At 40.3% G+C, this 23,234-nt stretch overlaps 2 protein-coding genes across 2 annotated transcripts; both read left to right on the top strand.

Annotated features, from left to right (window-relative positions):
- The first annotated feature begins 15,474 nt into the window (after positions 1–15,474).
- Positions 15,475–17,833, top strand: PATE1 (prostate and testis expressed 1). Its single transcript, XM_019710405.1, has 3 exons — positions 15,475–15,526; positions 16,785–16,946; positions 17,694–17,833. Exons 1-3 carry the CDS (start codon positions 15,475–15,477, stop codon positions 17,831–17,833), a joined length of 354 nt encoding a protein of 117 aa, XP_019565964.1.
- A 1,444-nt stretch (positions 17,834–19,277) lies between these two features.
- On the top strand, positions 19,278–19,931 carry LOC109433879 (double homeobox protein A). Its single transcript, XM_019710406.2, has one exon. It carries the CDS (start codon positions 19,278–19,280, stop codon positions 19,929–19,931), a length of 654 nt encoding a protein of 217 aa, XP_019565965.2.
- Positions 19,932–23,234: the final 3,303 nt, after the last annotated feature.

Genomic DNA, 23,234 nt, shown 5'->3' with positions numbered 1-23,234 from the left:
CTAGAGAATTCTGACTGCAGATCTAGTGTTTTTTCTGTTTATTTTTTTTCCAGGCCAAGGCATAAAATTCAATCTCTCATCCCGCCTTCTTCTCCTGCCCTGACCTTACCTCCAGTGTAACGTTGAGTATACACTTCTTTGGTCTGGCATGCAAAGTCAGGATGTTTGGATTGACAGGAACCTAAATTCTTTCTGCAGGTCTTGCCAATAAATTCATCACAGGAAGTGCAAAGTGGAAATCTCCTTGGTGAATCTGGATGTTGTGTGATAATCATGGGGTGAGACCGAAGGATGCCAAGTCGGCAGGGTAAGAGAGGGGGAGGGCTGCCACTTGAGATATAAGGTTTGAGGCCAGCATCTGGGATTTTCCAGGACCCGGGATTTTCCAGGCTTCCCTCATCTGACCTCTGTGAATCCTCCCTGCAGAACCTAGATCTATTAAGGAACCTGGTTTTTAGGAGTCATAGGGTTACCAAGAAGCCCTCTCCTTTCTTTTTTTTTAGGCTCAGCCTGCAGCTGTGGTTTCTGACGGGGACACTGAAATGGGCATTTTATTGCTGGAAGGGCTAGGCAAGTTTTGCTGAGAGAGATGACCCAGGATCCAGTAGGGAATAGGGCAGAGGAGCATCTCTCTTCTGAGTTACTTATCAAGACCTGGGTCTTAGTTGAGAGAAGAGGTAATATTGCTCCTTAACTTGCCCATGTACAGACCCCTAGCGATTCCTTATCACCCCTTCCCCTCATACCATTCCGGGAGTTAGAGTTTGGTGAAGCTATGGGACAGCAGGCACAGCAGAGTCCCCAGAGTGAGTTTCCTTGGTGGGGAAGGAAATTTGTAGCAGCCAAGGACTCACGGGCCTGGACCCAGCAAATGCTGTCCCTGCAGTTCCTGCTCCAGGACTTTCTAGGACATTAATCCCTGACCCCATCATGCTGCCTCCTTTGCCTCCCTGTCTTGGGACTCACCCTCTGCGGAAGACCAGCACAAAACCAGGAGGGCTCCTGGGAGCAGGAGGGACAGGAGCCAGTCCATATAGGTGAGGAAAAGGATAATGAGGCAGGCAATCGAGATCCAGGAAGGGCTCAGTAACGGTGCCCTAGACAGAATGTGGGATGAAGATGAAACTGCAGTTTCCTCCTAGTCTCCTGCTCTGTGAGTTGCATTCTGGGCCATAAAAGGTGCATTTCTTTTACTTGTATTGGGAGGCCCTGCCTCTAAGAGAGAGTGGGTGTTCTGCTTCCTCTCTCCATTCCACAGCCAACACAGGGCCTGGACCAAGGAATTTGCATAGGAAAGAGGTGACCAAAAGAAGACAAGGTAGTAACAACCTCATCCCAGAGAAGGCAGGGCATCTCAGTGAAGCAGAGATGGGAGCCACCTACAGATTCCACATATTCTCTGCTTACTCAACTTACTATGTGCGATGCTACGAACTAGCCCACTGAGCCCTGGTCTCAGGCTTTGCCCCAAAGACACACAAGTGCACGACACATTCATGTGTTGTGTTGGATTCCTTGATTCAGTCAAATCACATAACACTGCGCCAGTAAAAGGAGAGACCATTCATGTGGAGATAAGGAACTAGCTCACCTCAGATTTTCAGTAGGCCTGATAAGAATGGAGTTGGAGACAACAAATTCAGTTATCATTCAAAAACATGTGCAACACAAGAGACCCAAGACATAGCCTTATCATATTGTCCTAAGTGGTGAGCTAATCACAGGATATGGTATTTAGGAAGAACATACTCATTAGTCCACAGCCGGGAGACATTGGAGGTAGGGAAAATAAAGGAGAGAATTGACATTCTATTTTGTAACAATTACACTTTACCCACGCAAACAAAGAAAGAGATTATATGTTAAGAAAGCCATGGCACCTATTCAAACGGAAGTCAGCTTGAAGATTGCAAACACCCCAGTATGTTTTTTCTTCCTTTATCCTCCTCTCTCTCCCTTCAAACAACTCATTCCGTCCACTTGCTCTTCTTTCCCATGTCTCTTGACTAAATTATATTTGGACCACGTCTATGAACACCACTCAAGTCTAAGCCTCAACCTCTTTAGTCTGGCTGCTATAGCTACTTCTGCTGGTCTTCTAATCAGTTGCCTTGCTCTCTTTTCAAATATTTTCACCTCTATGGGAATGAATTAAAAATATTTCTCTTTGCCCAAGAAGCCTGTTCTGAGGCTCACTGCTATAGAACCCAATTCCTTCCATATAGTTTCAGAGTAAAGTCCACCTACTCAGACTAAAGTCTATTCAGAGGAGGAATTGATCACCATTGACTAGAATAAGAGAACAACAATTTATGGAGGGGGTACAATGTAAGGAATTGTAGGACTTGGCTAAGCAGAATCATGATTAATGGCATTCTTTTTTTAAAAAAGTTATCTCCAACAACTTTAGAGTTCAAAAGTACAGATGGTCAGTTACACAATTGCATTTTAAAAAAACTTAGAACTTTCTGGCACCTTAGGGAAATTGGCTAATAAGTTCCAGAAGGAGGAATGCAATATTCATAGAAACAACAAACTTATTCCCTTACTTCATAATTTATTTTAACTTTTTCATCTTTAGTAAAGCAACATCATATTTTAGATATTAATTGTATTACTTGCCATTTTTTTAAAGTTCCGTTTTTGACATTTACATGTTCTTATGTTAAAATTCTGTCCTTTTTAGGTAAATATTTTTTTATGACTAATATTTATTGGAACACACATTTTTATATAAAATGTGTACACTTGTCCTGAAGCTTTTTTTAGAAAAGGATTAAAGTACTCTAAACACATACATACATAAACTCATACACCCCTAATATGTAAATTCTTCAAACAATCTTGGTTAAGATAAAATCATAAGCTAATATGCAGCTAAGGCTGCCATTCTCTCACTGCCTTTTCCCCCTGGGTTTCCAACTAAACAGCAGGCCAGTGGCATTCTTTAAAGAGAGAAAGGCACATTCAAAGTTCTAGAGATTGGAAGTTATGTCACAGATCAGACTCTTTTCTCATAATGCCTTTATCTGGTTTTGGTGTCAGGGTAATGCTGGCTCCATTAAATGAGTTAGGAGAAATTAACTTCTCTTCAATTTTCTGTAAGACTTTTTTGAGAATTTGTATTATTCCTTTCTGAAATGTTTGACAGAGTTCACTGGTGAAGCCATGTGGGATTTCCTTGTGAGAAGGTTTTTAACTACCAAGTCAATATCTTTAATAGATAAAAATGCATTGCTTCCTTCTTGAGTGTCCTTTGGTAGTTAGAGTCCTTAGGAACTGCCCACTGCCTGATACAATAAGCACCATGGGTTTATGTGAGGACTTAAGAAAATGTGTTTGTAGTGTTTCCAACAGAGTAGGTGCTTAGAAAATTATAGTCATTATTATTGCTATCTTCTGAAAAGAAAAAGAAGTCTTTGACAAAGACAAAAAAATTCCGTGTTAATTTCACTCAAAAATTTATACTATAGAATGACAGGAATTCCAAAGGCAGGGATCTTTAATACAGGAAGCGGCATATCGAACCTTAGTAACAGTGTGTGTCAAGTTTCAACTTGTTTGGTGCAGTCAGTCTGGTGTGAGCTACGGTTGAGAGACAGTGGGTTCTAAAGTGTGCCATAAATCATCCTCTACCATGACAACACTCCGTGTCACACGTCACTTCTGGTAGATGGCAATTTCTGTCAAATAAAAACATTATGGTGTGTCCTCATCCCCCTTATTCACTGAATCTTGCACTGTGCAACTCCTGGCTCTTCCCCAAAGTCAAAATGATTCAGGACATTGAGACAACCACAACAGTGCAACTAAAGACACTCACAAAAGAGGACTTCCAGAACTGCTTCAGAAAGTGGCAAGAATGATGGGATACGTGTGTTTGAAGCAAGGGGGAGTATTCTGAAGAGGTTAATGGCAATGTGTCTTTTACTGTAACAAATTTTTAAAATTTAAACATTCACTGTATTTTTTTGATCACACCTCGTATATAACTCCACTGTCTGAGCAGATGCCAATAAGTCGAATGTTATGATATTCTGGAGCATTGATTTCTGCAAGGAAAGCCAGGGAGGTGGATCAGCGTGTTAGAGACAAAGGAAGCATAACTGGTCATAAGGGCAAATTTACAACTAACTCAAGTATAAAGGCAAAGAAACAGGTAAGCCCGCTTTCATTATTGCAAGGGGAGGAGAGAGGCATGTAGCTTATTGATTAGGAGGATTCTCTTTTGAGCCACGCATTCTGCATTTGAATTCCTGCTGAACCTCTTCCTAACTCTATAATCCCGAGCAAACTGGTAATTTCTCTAGGATTCAATCCCCTCAATGGTAAAATGGAGATCACATAGTATCTACATCATAAGCTTGTTGCGATGATTAAATGAGTTAATATGTGTAAGGCTATTGGAGCAGTTCCTGGCAGACAGCCAACATTACTAATTGGTTTACAATGGACTGGTTCCAGGATGTGAAATTGCCTGTGGAAGTCTGGTGGCAGCATGAGAAGCAGATCAAGCTGAATTGCCTCATGAGAGTGTGTCTTGAGAGAGAACCACCTTTATAGTCAGCCGAGAGCTGAGTGCTTCCGGAAGTCTAACTGGGTACTGTGCTGAGCACCTTGCCCATCTCCTGACTCCTTTCAACAAGTTTGGGGATTAGGTAGCATCATCCCCATTTATAAATGTTGCAGCCAAGACTCTTTTTTTTTTTTTATCAAGAGTAACTGTTGTATATTTTCCATTGTATAAGTTATAGATTCAATTAAGTATCCACACAAAAGTATTAATGAATTGTGAAGGCATAAAAGAATACATACTGCATGATTCCATTTATAAATGTTCAAAAGCAGGCAAATTAAGTTATATTGTTTAGGGATATATAATTTGGTAGTAAAACTTTAATGAAAAATCAAGAAAGTGGTTTAATAAAATTCAGGATTGGTTTCTACTGGAGTGGGAAGGGTAGAGAAAGGACAAAGGAATTTCTGGGAGATGCTAGTAATATTATATTTTTCTACCTGAGTGGAGTTTACAGAGATTTTTTTTTTTGCTTTATTTTTCAATAAGCTGCTAATTTATGTTTTATGTACTCTTAGGTATGTTCACTATGTTTCACTATGTTGACCTTAAACAAATGGCCAAATATTACTCTAGCAAAATGGGTTCATTTGGGAACAACAAAGAACGGCAATGTTAAACATGTGGTCTAATGGTGAACCATGCTGAAGTCCAGAGAGCAAAGGAGAGGAACAGTCCTTTTATATAGGACAGGGAGTGTTCAGAGGGACAGCCAAGACTCTTAATAAATGACAGAGCTGAGATTTGAACTACAATCTGTCTGATTCTACCGCATGTGCTCTTAAGAGCATGGATACAGCCTTATAAGTTAGGCACTAGTGGTGAAAAAGCTATGAGCCCTGAAAGGAAGTTGGAATGAAGACATTAGAAAGAAGAGCATGTGGGTGGGCAAAGGAAACAGACCAAACTGGGACTCTGTCTTTTGAGGAAAAATACCTGCCTTCTTGGCCTCTGCCAGGAGAAGGTGGCCAGCAACAGATTGCAAGGGAGCTTTCTATTTTTTATGTCATGCAACTACTCTGTCCCTGGGGCCTCTTGAGTAGTTTTCCTTTAGCCTCCTTGATGACACATCTCTTCCTCACTCCCAGCGTTCACTCTTCTCTCTCAGAAGCTGAGAAGGACAGTCATCATTATGGGTCATCAGTGTAGAGAGGATATTTCAAACCCTAACATGTGCTCACTAGAGGAGATAACTAAGAGGACCGGAAGATCGAGGGCTGAGCAAGTCATGTGATGTCCATAGTCTTGGGTTTTTAGTGCTTAAAATAGACAAAAACAAAAAACAGGAAAACCCTGAAACTCAAGCCAGTAGGTATTATTATTAGCAGTGGGCCTGTTATTGTCATTGTTTTGTACAGCTCTGCGTGCCTGCTGGCACAGAGGCTGTGCCCAATAAGCAGTCTTCTCCATCTGGCTCTCACATTGTGGCCTCTGTTCTGACGGAGCTGCTTGCTAAGAACCCTCCTGAATGAGTCCAGTTAGATTTGTGCCTGCTAATTGTCTTCAGAGGAGCAGCCCAGAACAGAGGGCATCAGAATACTGGAAGTGCCAAAAAGAGGGCCCCCAACCCAACACCCTGTAAAGCCAAGGGGTGGCACTAAATGGTCAGAGGTGGGACAGAAGACACAATTGTCAACAACTGGCAGGTAGTGACAACCAAAAAACAAGTTAATAATTAAAAAAGAGAAAAATAAGTATGATTCAAATTATTCCCCATAATACCTGTGATACAAAACTGTTGGTTATTTCACCAATTTTGAAAGTATGGAGACATGTGTACCCCAGGGACCCTAAGCAGAGAGTTCTCATCGGTGTCTTTGGACATGCATCCCAGACTTCTGTTTAGGGGAGAAACATTTCTGGGATGAGGGGGTACTGTGGAGGTGTCAACAGAACCTCACTTTCTTATACCATGTGTGAGCATACATCTGCAGGAAATTTCTAAGACGTGGAGAAAAAACTGTGTTCTCTTTCTAACTTTGCATTTTCAACATTTTGGTACATGTTTAAGTCTTTGACATTATAAGAGCTCTTTTTCTTCTCTTGAGCATATTCATATTTTCTAAATGTACTAACACCCTCTTACTCCTTCCCCGCCCACCTCTGAACTGTGCCAAGATCGCCAGGGCTGCCTTATTCCGGGACTCCTAGTTCCCTCTTCGCACCTGACTGAGATTTTCACCTTTTATCTGCTGCCCATCTGGACTTCAATGATCAGAAACTAACTCAGCTCAAGGCCCCGAGAAGAACATGTTCTGTTTCCCTAACCCCATGGGCTGGATCCCAGGCTGTTCTTGGAACAATGGTCCCAGGGTTAGTAGGATTACATACCACTGAGCCACTGGGTCCGCAGCCTACCTCCCACCCTGTCGGGAGCTAAATGAAACTCCCAGGAAGACCCCCAGCCTTAGTGCCCCTTAGGTCATGACCGGGGGCGCATTTCTCTCCGGGCCTCCTCTTCTTGACTTTAGTTATACAACACCTCCTTCTGCAGTTTCATCATTTTATTCCTTCGCTGAACCTTCTCCCACGTTGTGTGGACAGACCTGATTTTATCTTAAAAAGCTGACTCCGTTTAAAAACGAATCCTTCCAAACCCTCGTCCTCCTCCACTTTTCTCCCAGTGGACTCTGGAATGTGCACAGAGGCTTCCGGTTAATCAGGACCTGCCATTAATCCTTCCTTCACCACTTAGCCCTCCTTTCCAGGGCAATGCACCGTCAGCGTTTTCTGTCTCTTAACTGGCCCTCGTGCCAGAGCTCTGGTGTCTGGTCCCTCTGTTTCCCTAGATTCCCCCGCATGCCTTTGGAGTAAGTAGGTCCATTTCTTAGGGAGATATAAACAAGTTGCCTGGGGACGTGAACGGTGCAGGGGATTCACTGTCTCTCCTGCTGCCACCCAGGACTGCTCTCTGTAAACATACTCTCCCACTAACCCAACAAATTGGACTTGTCTGTGTCGGTTTCCACCCCTCCCGCCTTGGCTTCCTTGGCATTTGGAGGCCACTTTGCATACACGGCCCTTTCATGAAACACAGGTTGAAGCGCTTAAAACATTCTCCTTGCACCTCCTGGATCCTTCTCCCTTGATCCCTCCAAGCCGCTTCAGCATCCCAGCTGTTTAGTAACACCTTCCTGTATCAAAGGAGCAGAAGAAAGCCTTCTTCTCAAACCCAATGATCTTAAGACTCAATTTCATGAATTTATTATAATTCAACAAATGCTTACATACTGAGAAAAGAATAGGCTTCAGATGAGCAATATGAAAGCCATCACAACAGTAGCAATCGTGAAGAATAGGCCTGGAGAAGGGATACTAGTGGTGATACTATGAAGACAGAGCAGATTGGACTCTGTCACTGATTTAATGTGCAATGAGGGAGGACGGGGACTCAAAGATAAGGTTGGCTGTATTCACAGCATGGCTCTCAACTGTGCCGGGGAACACACAAGGAGCTGGGAGTTGGAGGAGGAATCCTAGAAGAAGGAACATTTCTACCAAGACCTGAAGTGGAGCAGGAGATTTCCCAGCAAGGAAGAGAGTGAGAAAAGCATGAGCACGAGAGAATGGGGCTTCCGTGGGGACCTGAGGAAGGCTGTCCATTGTGGAAGCTTAGGATGCGTTGAGTGGGTCTGTCTGCATAGGGAGCAACCAGGAAAGAGCACGGCCCTCCCTGGGAGCTTTCCAGGACCCCCAAGTCTTCCGCACAGTGATCCAGGGACTCAACTGTCTTTCTTCCTCCCCAGACTTCCACGACCCACTGCATCTTTTGGAGATTTTCTCCATTTCTGCCTGGTCATGCAATAGGCCCCTAGGCTCCATCTCCCTACATACACTTTTCAGTTTCAGGATTTTACTGCCAATCTCTTGAAACACAGGAATAGTACAAGAGTTTTAAAAATCTTACCGCGTTCTTATAAACCCTGGTCTAGGGAAACCAGCTACCTTCTTTCCATACTTGGCCATCGTAGCATCACCATCAGGAGTTAGATGAAACTCTCTTTACGTCTGGATTCTCCACGACTGTCTGACTTTGATTCCTTCACCTTGAGGACAGTATGTTAATCAAAGCTTCAACAGAGTGGATGTTTGGACCCTGCTGACCCTATTCCTTTTCTTCAAAACTGAAAATCTTCCCTGAGCTTCCATGATCAAAAGGAAACAAAAAAAGAAAAGATCTACCTTTTATATGGCTGGGATTTCTTGTTAGTGAGACTTCAGCATCTGCAAACAGCACCATTGTTCTACACTTCTATCCCTTAGCATCCCAACTCAGCCTTTCTCCATATTTTTATTTTTAAGGATTATAAAATACATATGAAAATGCTCACAAAACATATATAAACAATGCAAGGAAAAATTATAATGAGACTCATGCACAGACGTTTTGAATCAATTTCACTAAGGCATAGATTACATATATTGAAGTGAACCAATTTAAAGTATAGATTTCATTGAGTTTTGATATTTGTGCCCAACTGTGTAACTACCTACCTAATCAAGATACAGGACATTTCCATGACCACACAAGGATCCTCAGGCTCCTTTGTAGTTAATACCAACACCGCACCTCCTAGCACATATAACCATTGCTCTGCTTTCTGTAAGCAGAGATAAGTTTTGACTTCTATAATCTGTCGTATAAGGAGAACCAAACACTTTATTTCTAGCTTTCTCACTCAGCATAATGTTTTTATTCTAGAGGAAGAAGAACATGGGTTCACACAAAAACCTGAAAAATAACGTTCATAACAGTTTTATTTGTAATAGTCCCAAACTGGAAAGAACCCAGATTTTCTTCAACAGATGAATAGTAAACAAAGTATAGTACATCCGTACAATGGAATACTATTCAGCAATAAAAAGGATGACCTTCAATACGTACAACAATTAGATGGCTCTCAAGGGTATTATGTTGAGTGAAAAGATTCAGTCTCAAAGGATTACATGCAGTGTCATTTCATTTATATAACACTGAACGATAAAATTATAATGATGGAGAATAGATCAGTGGTTATCAGTCTTTCGAGTTAAGAGAAAGAGTCTGACTGTAAAGGAATAGTATAAGGGAGCTTCTTTGTGGTGATGGAACAGTTATGTATCCTGATTTTGGTGATTGTTACCCAAATGTATACATGTGATACATTTTCATAATAATATACACCCCTGAAATGAGTACATGTGAAAACTGATGAAACTCAAATAAAGTATATAGTTTCATTAGTAGTATTGTACTGTTGCTTATTTCCTGGTTTGAAAAGTGGATTATGGTTATTTACAATATTGTCATTGGGAAAGCTGGATAAAAAATATACAGAAATGCTCTGTACTATTTTTTATGGCTTCTTGTGATTTTTAAATTATATCAAAATAAATTGTCAAAATAAAAATTTTTTACTAGCCTGTTTGAATTTTTTTGAGAGTCATTTAATCTATAGGTCTGAGAGAAACTAATATATTTACATTACTGAATACTCCAGCTAATAATCATGGTTTATTTTTCCATTTAATTTTGGATCCTTGTTAGCTTTTCTTAATTACGTTACTTTCTCCTTAGCGTAGTTATACAACTTCTATTAGATTTATTCCTAGACATTTCATATATTTCACACAATCTACACTATTTAAAACTTTATTTTCTAACTTTTTTTTTTCTAGACAGTTTATTCTTTATTCTCTTTCTCTGGTTTCCCCTTTCTCTCCTTTATTTTTCTCACTGTGTCCACAAATGACCTCTAGCTGCTCAATTACATTGGTACCTTTCAGGCTACGTTTCTAATGAATCTCTTAGTAGAATTTGACACTGAATTTGTACATCATGCTTGAGACAGGTGATGCTTTTTTCATGAACGTCTTGAGTAACAAGGGTACTGCTAGCCCAGAGATAACATGTCTGTGTCCCTCTGGGTTCAGTAAGAACAACTGGACCCAACCTGAGCATTGAAGAAGACGGACCTGGAGGATTATGGGGTTCGGGATTGCTGGAGTATGGGCTGAAGCATCAAGGAGCTCTGAAGTGTGAGGACTCGGCCTGTGGAAACTGACGGCAGCATCGGAAAGCTCTTCTTTCTTTTCTACAGGAATCCACGAATGTTGACATTTGTCCTCCAGCATTGGCCAGTTCAAACATATCAAGTCAATTTAACAAATATTTATTGAGAGTACACAGTTTCTGTCAGTGCAGTTTGTTGATGGCATTACTATTGTCTAATAATGTCTTTATTTCACTTTATTCCTGAAGAATTTTTTGTCTGGATATAGAATTCTGTGTTGGTAGTTATCATCTTTCAGCATATTAACGATATCATCCCACTAATTTCTAGCTATCATTGTTCTTATTGAGAATTCAGCTGCCAGTGTAATATTTTTTTAATGTATTATGTGTTTTTTTTATCTTCTAGTTGCTTTTAATATTTTATCATTTTCTTTGACCTTCTGAAATTTCACTATAATGCTATGTTTTTGCATTTCCTTTGCATAGCATTTTGTTTTGATTTTTGTTTTGTTGAATCTCTGAGATGATGTTTCTCAGAGATAACGGAGTTTTCAGCTCTAATATTCATATAATGGAGTACTACAGAGGGTGCCAAAAAATGTGTACACATTTTAAGAAAGGAAAACTGTATTAAGATTGTAATACTCAATATATATTGATAACAAAAGATGAGTACAGGTCACGTTTGACTTTTGAAATTAAAAAAAGGTGCTCAAAATGGTTACCGTCAGCGTCCAGACACTTCTGATTACAGCGAACTACTGCTTGGGCAACGTTGACCGAAGTGTCCACTTGTATACATTTTTTTGGCACCCTCAATATATACAAAAAAAGGAAAGTTTCATACAAAAACATGAATAATTTCTAGAATACATATCATTTTGATATTCAAAAATAAGCAAGAATATAGTGCGGTAAAAGTATAAAACAAACAGTAGTTAAATTCTGTGAGAGAAGGATAACATTTCCCAGTAGACGAGGAAAAAGGAGAAGGTAGTTAGCAAGGAGGACTGATGTGGGGATTTTCTGTGGTTTTGGCAATATTCAATTTCCTGACCTGGTTCATAGTTACGTTGTATACTTTAAAAGAATTTAAGATGTGCTTTTTAGGTTTTATACCCTTTTTGGTATGTGTATTACTTTTCACCAATATGAAACCCTCACATCTACACACCCACATAGGAAATAACAAGGGAGAGTCTGCATCAGTAAATTGGTCAGGGCCAGTCTCTCCGAATTTAGAGAGATCATTTTTATAATCTGAAGGGATCCATGTAAAAATATGTTATAAACTCATCCGTACAAATCTACATAATCTATACTATTTGTGTCACCTTGAGAGTGCTGGCAGTTTGCAAAAAGGTCTCCGAGTATGGCTTTCAGGTACTGGTGGATTCATCCTGAAGAAGAGAAGAGGAGTTTCTAATTTCTCCTTAACTGAGGTCACCCTTAGGAAGAGTTCTCCTGGTGATACGTAGGTTTGTTGATACAGCATATTGAAAGTACAAGACATTTTATTTAAGCTGTAAAGAGATAACAGGTGCATTGGATAGGCTATTGGCTACTTCCTCTCCCTTGAATTCTAGACCTACCTACTTAGTCACTTCAATGTCCATATTATCTTCTCCAGCCCTCATCATCACAGAAAGGGACTATCTAGGGAATTGTGAACATTTGAACAATTCTGAGATTCCCAGAAAATCCTCACAGATGGTGAGTTTCATGGTAGAAAAGAATACACACACACACACACACACACACACACACACACACACACACACAGAGGTTCCCCAGAGATACTTCTTTTATGTTCTTTTTTGGATCTGCCATATTGTCTGAGAATTTTCTGTTTTCACATCCATCATGAGGGTAGAACTTCTCTGGTTTCATGGGGTCTCAGTCACCCAGAGCTTTGTTATTCACTTGTCGGAGGGAAAAGAGACAGGGTGTTCTGATCTGACTATTCTTTCAAATCCTGATCTAGAAGATACTGTTCTTTCCCTGCCGGATCACTGGTGTATGTCCCATGGGTACTGGGAAGACCCAGGAGCCTAAGTCCGCTGATGCCACGTGGAAACTGTGGTTCTTCATCATGCTGGCCCTTTTATCATGTGTGGGGTCTGCCTAGGCTGAGATTCCCCTTCCTCACGTCTTGGTACTCGCTACCGGCCCTTCCATTAACCTATTCAAAAAGGTCATTATATGAAAAATCTTGATTACCAATAAATTTCAGGATATTTTGTTATATTCACTCTAGAGAGTAGATCTATTTCTTATAAAAATGATAACTGATTGGAAAGTGAATCTCCTTTCAAGAAACATCAGTTTTTATTATTTTGCGTACCATTGTAGATACAAAGCAAAAATCCTAGCCCATGTTCTAAACATCTTCTAACCACACACATACAGACATAACTGAGGACCTACTTAGTCACTCTCAGTTGAGATAAACCCTGGGCTACACTTCTGGTCTAATTGTACCCCCAAAACTCTGTGATGTAGAGAGGGGCATCATGAATAAAAGTGCCATGCAGACTTAAATAAGGTTTAGAGCAACAGGGAAAAAGGATTCATTCCTCAACATTTTTAAGTCATGGGTCTGAAATTTATGACATAAGAAGAATTATTTTGGGGTGCCCTAAGAGGATAAGAAAAAGGATTAGGGGCACTGAGAAAATGAACAGAGTGGGGCCCAGTAAGAAAATCAGGTATGATGAGATACTAAGGCTTAGATTATCAATGTGAGGAGATTTTAGGAGAAAAGTAAGTCAATAAAATAGAGTTCAAATATAAGCAAAAAATCCAGGTAGATCAGTAAAGCTGGGGGGGAAGGGGGCTTCTGCTTTAGGAGAAGTGATATAATAATATCATAGGAGTGTAATTAGGTGAGGAGACAGTTTCAGTGGGGCAGAGGAAGAGAACACTTCCTCCTTTCTTGTGGACTGCGATTAGCCAAAGAATTAAATATGCACTTCCTACAAGGAAAGACGGGAGATCTCAAAATGTCAGAGTAAGGAATATAAAGATGCAAGAAGAGATGGTAAATTTCAGGGCAATGAGAGGAAGGAAAGGAAGAGATCTGTTAGTGAATATGCATGACACAAAAATCAGTAGTGTGTGTGTGTGTGTGTGTGTGTGTGTGTGTGTACGCGGGGTGTGCAATACATGAATACTTAATGGTGTTATTTCACAGCTTCACCCGAGTTCTAGGTGCCCCAGGTAAGCAGTTACTAGTTATACCTCTCTTCCTCCTTCCTCCCTAAATGGACATGCCATTTTGGTAGATAATAGTAACTTCTAATATGTCGTGGAGAAAATCTCTTTCATACATCACTCTTGTTGTCCCCTACCTCTTAAGCCAACATCTGGCTGAAACCACTACCCACTTCGCTGTAGACCAATATTGTGTTTTATTGCAATCTGCTTCCTTTCAGTTGCTGTTTCTCCCCCTATGTTGCTTTGCCCTAAGCATGGGCACCAACCCTACCCTCAATTCCTTGCACTGACACCAGAAACTACGCTGCAAGTTCCAACTTCCATTACAATTTGTTGAAGGTATAGGAACGACTGAATGAAACTAACAGAAAACAGAATAAGATACTAGATATGGCTGATTTTAGAAGCCCAAATCTCACTCCCCTCCATGGGACCTTTACATTCAGCCACCTCTCATTGAATCCCTAGTCATTCTCAGAGTGGAGATAGAACCCCCTAATACCTGCCCTGACCTCAAGTGAGAAGGACCAGCTTACCTTCCTCCGGGAGAAGTAATCTCAAACTTCTATCTCCTAACAAAAGTCTAAGTCTCAATCACCAGGAACCCCAAGAATGAGAAGTAGTTCCCTCCTCGATTCCCATCTTCTACCCTAGGGTTTGCTTTGTTCCAGGATGACTGATGGTGGGAAACTACTTCCCTCATAAGAATCTTCTGTCATTATCTTTGAGCCTAACCTTTCCCCATTTCCTATAGTATGCCTTTTTAAGGCTCTGTGTTCAACCTTCTGTTGCCCTTTCTGCATTCCAATTATTTGCGCTCATATATTCTCTCAGCTCTAATAGTCACCTCTGTGAAGGTGACTGAATCCTACCCACCCAGCCCTGATTTACCCTTGTACTCTTCCACAGTGTGGTGTAATGAAAAGAACATGCAACATATGGCATTAAAAATCCTGAGTGGGACCAGCCCGGTGGCTCAGGTGGTTGGAGCTTCGTGCTCCCAACTCCGAAGGCTGCCGGTTCGATTACCACATGGGCCAGTGGGCTCTCAATCACAAAACAGCTGCCTGTTCAAATCCCACAAGGGATGGTGGGCTGCGCCCCCTGAAACTAAGATTGAACACGGCACCTTGAGCTGAGCTGCCTCCTGGATGGCTCAGTTGGTTGGAGTGTAGGCTCTCAACCACAAGGTTGCCAGTTCGATTCCTCAACTCCCGCAAGGGATGGTGGGCAGCGCCCCCTGCAACTAGCAACGGCAACTGGACCTGGAGCTGAGCTGCGCCCTCCACAACTAAGACTGAAAGGACAACAACTTGAAGCTGAACTGCACCCTCCACATAACTAAAATGGAAAGGACAACAAGTTGACTTGGAAAAAGTCCTGGAAGTAAACACTGTTCCCCCAATAAAGTCCTGTTCCCCTTCCCCAATAAAATTTTTAAAAACAAAAAATCCTGAGTGGTGGGACTGGACCAAACCAGGTGCAGGACTTACCTAGCCAGTCCCTCTCTCCCCAATTTGCCTAAAAGAGAAATGACAGAGTCACTGGTTTCCCTAGGAGAACGATAGACTTTGAAGGACTTCCACAGTGTCCCCGCCCCTAGAGCTTTCCTGGGGAAGCCCAGCCTGGCAGATGTATAAATAGGCAGCTGGCAGCTTCCTGTAACCTGCTCCTTTCTCCCTCCAAAATGGACAAGCCCCTCCTGCTGGGACTCCCTATCCTTCTCTGCTGCTTTAGAGGTGAGTCCCTGGGGAGAGATGTGTCAAGGTTCCTGGAATGAGCCAGGGTTCCCATGACAGAGGTCCTCATATGGGAGCCCTATGGTAATGGAAGCTGTCATTCTAATGCCATGGCTTCCACCACAATGCATCATGCCTTAGCCCTCCCCTGGAGGAGGAAATAGGTGGATCATAAAGGAATTGAGAGGATTTTCACAGGAGCTGTGAGGTGGGGTTTGTTAAAATGAGCTCTGCAGAGAGTGTATCTTTTTTTCCCCTCCAACAGTACTATCTGGGTCATTTTCCGACAATGAGCAAACAAGTGAGTAGAAATGGATCAGTGGGTGGGAAGGGGAAGGTTGGAGGAGGGGGGAGATGAATGGGGCAGGGTGTGCATTGGGGATTGAAAGGAACCCAGAGATAGACTTTGAATTCCAACACTTAGCAAACTCTTCTAGCAGGATGGGGCTGGGATAAGAGCTGATTTTTAAGTTTGACAAAAACAAAAACAAAAACATGAACAGCAGTTGACAAGGCTTAGGATGAGCTGATAAAGGACAAGAAAAAGAAAAAAGAGAAAATAAAAAGTTGACTTTACAGGCACCAGCTGGCAAAATCCAAAGTGCAACAACTTAAGGAATTTCAGATGCTTTTCCTCATAGTCAGCTTCCAGACACATGTAGATAATAAAGCCACATAGGGTCAATTAAAAAGAAGGGAATGCAGTTAAAAAAAAATGTACTTATCTTTCTCCTGGTCTGTGCTGCCTCCTATAGGGATGGGTTGGGGGAGTCTACGGGGGTGAAGAGAATTAAAAGAAAGGAAGAGGTCCAGAGGTGACAAGGCTTTGGGGGACAGAAAGGGCCTAGAGTGGCTTCAGGTGAAGAGCACAGGGTGACTTACAAGGATTACAAGGGATGTTTGCTGGGGTAGATCTCAGGCAAAATTACAGATTTATTTTATGTTTTATTTCTCTTTGCCAACACAGGCCATAAACTATTTGTTAATGAAAAGCATCTTCCTGATAAGTGTGAAGAAAACCTGATCTGATTATCTTGACCTTGATTTTGTTCCTCTTTTCCTTATCCCTTCCTCTTTCTTCCCCCTCCCATTTTTTCAGGCTAAAACTCTTGAGGCCATAACCCCAGTCCCGCTCTTGGCTTAGCCTATTTTAATAGAGGCAGGTGCCCACGCTGAATGGGTCTCTGCCAAAGCCCTCCCGGTTCCAAGCAGATGTCCAACCTGAAAGGGGAAACGGGTCCTTTCACGACAATGTGAGGTCTGCTCTCACTTCTATTTCTCTACTCTCTGGCCCAAATTATAGAAATTATTCAGTGTAGGATGTGCCACGTCCAGTTTCCAGGAGAGCAGTGTTCCAGAGGCAGAGGAATATGTACTGCAACAATGGATGAGGCTTGCACAATTGGGAGGATTTTCAAAGGTAAGTTGTGGGTTGCAAGAAGGAAGAAGGGGCTGAAGAAGCAGACAGGGGCGCGTCAGCCATAGCAAGAGGGGGGCCCTCACTTCGCTCAGGCAGTCTCAGTCCTGGGGTGGCTGATATCTCTACCTCTATCATATGCCATAATGAAAACAGATGAGGGTGATCACTAAGGGGTGGGAATCTGTAACTACAGAACCAGTATTTTGAGGAGCCTGAAGGAAACAGAGACCATGGAGGTGAGAGGAGAAGCACACTATGGCCAATGGAGAACAACTGGGTGTTGGAGTGGGGAGGGCAGCTCGCTGTATTGGTCCTTGCCTGGAATTCCTTATGGGCGGTTTTAAACTGTGGAAACAGAGGGCTGAGGTCAGCAGTAGCGACTGGCTAAATGGCCCTTGATGGGTAAGACTAAATATCATGATTTCTTTATTTTCCTACCTTTATGCCAAGTGATCCATTGGTGTTTATAACACTTACTGAAATCAGTGCTGATTCTCAACTGACACATCCAGCTTTGGCAATCCCAGATTCGCTGCTGTTATTATCTTCCCACCCCCAGTCATTTTTTTAAACCACTCTACCATTGCCTTTCATTTTGGGAAACACCCAAATTGCAACACCTTCCAATTCTTTACATTTGAACAACAGCCTTGAACTATGAAAGGTTGTTTTTATACGCTGGTGTAGGTTGCAAGGAAGTTTCTTTGCAGGAGCCTCTTGGCTGATTATCTCTCCTCCCTTCTGCAGATGATGGAACTCTCTGGTTAACCTTCCTGGGCTGCCTAAAGAACTGCGCTAATGTGAACAACATAAAATGGACTACCTATTTTGTGAACCTCAGGTGTTGCAGGAGCAATGACTTGTGCAATGAACTTGCTGATGCTTGAGTACCCTCACAAGGATTGATCCTAGAAACTGCTGGCCCTTCTATGGCTCCAATCTCTGGGCGACATTGTTGCCATAGCCTCTTCACAGTGATTCCTAAAAACATTTCAGATTGCAAACACATGACTCTGTCTTTGGCATGAGTTAAGAAAAATCCCTCTCCTTTTCTAGATTCTCTGTCTTGGCCCCTTTGGCGGGGAGAGGGGGCACCTTAAGAGGAAGATCAGGATGTCCTGCAGGTTGTTACAACACCTAGTGCTTTCACTGAATTCGTAAGTTGTTTCCAAGAAGAAAGAAGAGGATAGGGCAATTCTTCCTCTCCTTTTTCCCTTCCTTCTGCGGCAAGCTATTTTCATATTTATTTATTTATTTTGGTTGTCTTGGTGTTTTCCATCTTATTCCACTCCAATTAAAGCCTTTAATCCTGGTCTCCTGGGGAAGGATGTGGCAAAATGAAAGAGATGGTTTGAGTCTTTTTGAATTTTGTTCCTGCTATTCCCAGCGTGAGACGGGCAGAATGTAGAAAGGAATTTGCATTAGAACCATGAAGAGAGGAAGATTTTTCTGCCTTCCAAAAGGAGACTCTCTTTGAAGTTGGGAGAGGGCGAAGAGAAAAAGGCATCTATAGGATTCTAGAGATAGTACTTGCTCCTGGCTTCTCTGGCAAACTCATAGGAAGGCATCAACTTTAGATAGGGAAGAGCTGCACGATGCTTCCAAAGAGATGAGACCAGAAACAGCCACACAAATATTCCCATACCTGAAGCATGGCAGAGAGGAAGCTAGGATCTGTGGAATATGAGGAAGCCAGGTGGGTCTGGCCACTAGACATCTCAACAGCAACCTTTCTGGAGAGCTCTCCCCACCCCCACCTCCATCTCACACACACTCAGGCCTTCTGCTATGTCTAGTCTAGCACCCTGGGCAAAAATAGGGGTTGGAAAGAGTATGCTTACAAGGATTGAGACTGATTCCTAACAAAACAGTAGCACAATTAATTCATATTATTAAAATATCATAAACGAAGTTGCATTTCTTCCATACCTATATTGTGTTTCCTTGTTTCTCTCCCCCTCTAAACTCTAATTTCTTCAGCAAACGTTTATTTAAAACATCCTATGTGTCAGGTACTGCTAGGCCCTAGGATACAGTTGTCATGATCCTTATTTTCATGGAATTAAAAACAAGAATGAAAATGTATGTGAAGAGATCGTCAAACATGCAAGTTGAAACAAATATCACAAAAAAGAAACAGGCAGGAATATTTGATATAAAGTATAATAGATCAAATAAAACACAATAGATGAAATATTAGAATGGATAAACAAAAGATGAGCGAAGAGTCAGACAATTGGAATATCAGAATGAAGAGCTTTCCCAGAATACAGTAAGAAAGAATAAGATTGAGAAAATATGGCCGGTTGAAGGCTTCAAGACTATTACAACATGGCCCAAAACAACTCTCCAAACAAGACCACGGCAAGGAATTATAGACGAAGCCGCACCAAATTCACAGAAGACCAGTTGAATATCCTCATCAAAGCATCCAATCAAACACCTTACCCAGGTTATGCTACCAAACAAAACCCTGCTTTAGAAATCAACACTGAAGAGTCTAGAATCCAAATGTGGTTTCAGAAACGAAGAGCTAGGCACCGAGTCCAGAAAAGATTAGAATCTGACAAGGACTTAGAAGCAAGCCAAGGCCAAGATCACCCTGAAGAGAAGATTCATGGTAGAGAAGACAGATGGTGTCGTACCAGCTACACTTCCTCCCAGTTACACACCCTCATCACAGCATTTACAAACAACCCTTATCCTGGGATTGATTCCAGAGAGCAACTTGCTAAGCAAATTGGGGTTCCAGAGTCAAGAGTCCAAATTTGGTTTCAAAATCGAAGATCTAGTTTCCATGTACAGAAAAAAAGAGACCTTAATGAGCTCTTACAACAGAAACAAGACCAGGAACGAATCTCTGAGACATGGGAGTTCAAGCCAGAACAGAATGGACCAAGAGATAAATTTGATGTCATCAGCCTGGGCTCCAAATCTCTCTCATCCTGGGAACATACCCTTCTAAATATACTGTCAGCTTTTTGAGAAGCTGAGCCTTCTGGAGATGGTAAACAGAACTTCAGGAGGCAGACAGATACAAGGCACCACACAGCCCTATCCAACAGAGCCTGGCTCCACACTTCAGCAGATGTCAAAGAAAATGAAAATAAACTTATTCATATCATTAAAAAAAAAAGACTTAGAAAATATGATATGATAGACTAAAGACCATAGAATAAAAAGGTGTACAGAGTACAAATCTGAGAAATAAGGAAAACATAAGTACTGAGTTCAAGATGACCAGAGACAACAAAACTTCCAGTAAGTACTTCCAGTAAAAGCAGGAAAAGAACAGAGGGAGAAGGAAGAAAGAAATGCCAACGGTCTTCAACTGCCTTAACAAAGAAACTTAAATTCAGGAAAACAGTCATGACTAAGTGTTATTTCTGGGGTGGCAAATTATTAATTCAGATAGCCAGTTTCATGGAATGTTACAACGATCTTTGAAATCTAGGTACTTAAAAGAATCTTTTGGTAAGGAAAAAGCATAACAATATATTGTTTTCCACACACTTCTCTTGGACAGGAGAGTAAGAATAATACTTTGTGAAAGTTCTCAATGTACTTATTTATCAGGATGTGACTTATGAAAATATTATGAGTTTTATGCAACTGAAGAATATTTTCTCATTCTTATCTTTCTCGGGCTCTTTTGGATTACTTTAGTATTTATTTTATCTTTTCTTAAGTTTTAATTATACATTCTTTAATAATTATTTTAGTTATACATACTTGATTTTTACAGTCTACCTTAAATTAGTACATTCACCATCTTATTGGCAATAAAAGAATCTTATAAGAATTTGACTCCATTTACCTCTCTCGGCAACTTGTGTTACGCTTGTCATTGTGTTGTTGTTGATGGTGGTGTTTATTGTGGTAAATAGTATGTATACCGTATTATGCCATGTATACGAGTGCACACTCACGTTTTTAGCCCAAACTTTCAGGGGAAAAAATCTTTGTTTTAATTTTTTAATTCAGATTTTTATTTGTTTATGTTTAGGTACTTGTTTTTTGTATTATAAAGGAATTTTAGCATTTATTTTTTAGCATATTATGGTATAAGAAATTTTATGTAACAAATAATTGCAAAACACAAGAACAGATACAGGGTACAAGAAATTTTATGTACCAGTAACAAATTTATGATATTTATGAATCATAGAAGGCCAAGAACTCTTCGTTGTTGCAAGTTCGTCGTAAGTTCAACAAAACCGATTACCCTATTTCAGGATATTATTTTGCATACAGATACCATTATTGATTTTTAGAGTTACACTTTTAACTCATAAGCATAAATAAAATAATTAAAAACATTTATATAGATACGGAATTAGTGCTACCCATGTATAATGCTCATCCTTATTTTTCCCTCACTAATTAAAAGTGTGCATTATACATGACAAAATACAGAAACACATAAAATTTATTATTTTAACTATTTTTAAGTATGCAGTTTGGTAGCAATAAGTACATTCACAGTGTTGTGGGTACTAGACTAGTCAGGGGGATCACTTGTTAAATTACATAAATGTCTAACCACTGTGCTGTACACCTGACATTAATATAAAATAATATTGAATATCAACTGTAATTGAAAAATTTTTAAATTTTCCATCATCCATCTTCAGAACCCTTTTCATCTTAAAAACCTGAAATTCTGTACCCATCAAACAATACTCCCCATCCCTGGGTAACCACCTTCTTTCTGTGAGTTTGGCTACATTAGAGTCCTCATATAAGTGAAATCATTCAGTATTTGTCTTTTTGTGATGACTTATTTCGCTGAGCTTAACGTCCTCAAGGTAGATCCATGTTATAGAATGTGCCAGAATTTTCCTTCTTTTTAATGCCAAATAATATTCCATTGCACGTATATGTCACATTTTGTTTATCCACTCATCCATTGATGGACACTTGGGTTGCTGCCACCTTTTCACTATTGCAAATAATGCTGCAATGAATGTGGATATACAAATATCTGTTCAAGTCTCTGCTTTTAATTCTTCTGTGTATATACCCAGAAGTAGAATTACTGTCATATGGTAATTCTATGTTTAATTGTTTGAGGAATGGCCATTCTGTTTCCACAGTGGCTACATCATTTTATATTTCTACCAAGAGTGCGCTAAGATTTCAATTTCTCCACATCCTCAGCAACACTTGTCATTTTCTGTTTTTATGATAATTATCATCTTAATGGGTGTGACGTACTATCTCATTGTGGTTTTTATTTGCATTTCCCTAATGATTAGTATGGTTGAGCATCTTTCAGTGAGCTTATTGGACATTTGTATATCTTCTTTGGAGAAATGTCTATTCAAATCCTTTTGTCCATTTTTAAATCAACTCATTGTTTTGTTGTTGTGTTGTAGGAGTTCTTTATATATTCTGAATATTATACTTTATCAGATATATAATTTCTCATTCTATGAGCTGCCTTTTCACTTTGTTGATTCTGTCCTTTAATGAATAGACACAACCCAATTTATCTATTTTTAATTTTGACGTAACCCAATTTATCTATTTTTTTCTTTTGTTCCCTATACTTTTGATGTCATAGACAAGACATCATTTCCAAATCCAATGTCATGATGTTTTCCTTTGTTTCTTGTAAGAGTTTTATAGTTTTATGTCTTATGCTTAGGTCTTTGATCTATATTGGGCTAATTTTTTCTTTTTACTTATTTTTTAAATTAAATTTATTGGGATAACATTGGTTAATAACATTATATAATTTTCTTTAAAAAAAGATTTTTATTAAAATATAGCTAACATACAATATTATATTAGTTTCAGGTGTTCGCCATAGTTATTCAACATTTGTATACTTAAAGAAGTGATCACCATGATAAGTCCAGCAACCATCTGGCACTGTACTGTGCTATCACAACATTATTGACTATATTCTCTATGCTGTACATTACATCCCCAAGACTTATTTGTTTTATACCTGGAAATTTGAACCTCTTGTTTCCCTTTCACCTTTTTCCCCCTTTAAAAATTTTTCAATTACAGTTGATATTCAATATTATTTTATATTAATTTCAGGTGTACAGCATAGCGGTTAGACATTTATATAATTTAACAAGTGATTCCCCCTGACTAGTCTAGTACCCACCTGGAACTATATGTAGTTATTACCATATTATTGACTATATTCCTTGTGCTATACCCTACATCTCCCTGACTACTGTGTAACTACTGATTTTTACTTCTTAATCCCTCCCCCTTTTGCACCCACCCCAACCCCCCACCCATCTGGCAACCATCAAAATGTTCTCT

The sequence above is a fragment of the Rhinolophus sinicus genome, linkage group LG16, assembly GCF_036562045.2.
Source record: "Rhinolophus sinicus isolate RSC01 linkage group LG16, ASM3656204v1, whole genome shotgun sequence".
NCBI lineage: Eukaryota > Metazoa > Chordata > Mammalia > Chiroptera > Rhinolophidae > Rhinolophus > Rhinolophus sinicus.
This window is presented reverse-complemented; position numbering and strand designations above follow the sequence as displayed.

Coding starts and splice junctions, on each gene's coding strand:
- PATE1 (XM_019710405.1), top strand. CDS start 15,475: ATGGACAAGCCCCTCCTGCTGGGACTCCCTATCCTTCTCTGCTGCTTT. Junction 15,527..16,784: donor CCTTCTCTGCTGCTTTAGAG/GTGAGTCCCTGG, acceptor CGACAATGTGAG/GTCTGCTCTCACTTCTATTT. Junction 16,947..17,693: donor AATTGGGAGGATTTTCAAAG/GTAAGTTGTGGG, acceptor TCCCTTCTGCAG/ATGATGGAACTCTCTGGTTA.
- LOC109433879 (XM_019710406.2), top strand. CDS start 19,278: ATGGCCCAAAACAACTCTCCAAACAAGACCACGGCAAGGAATTATAGA.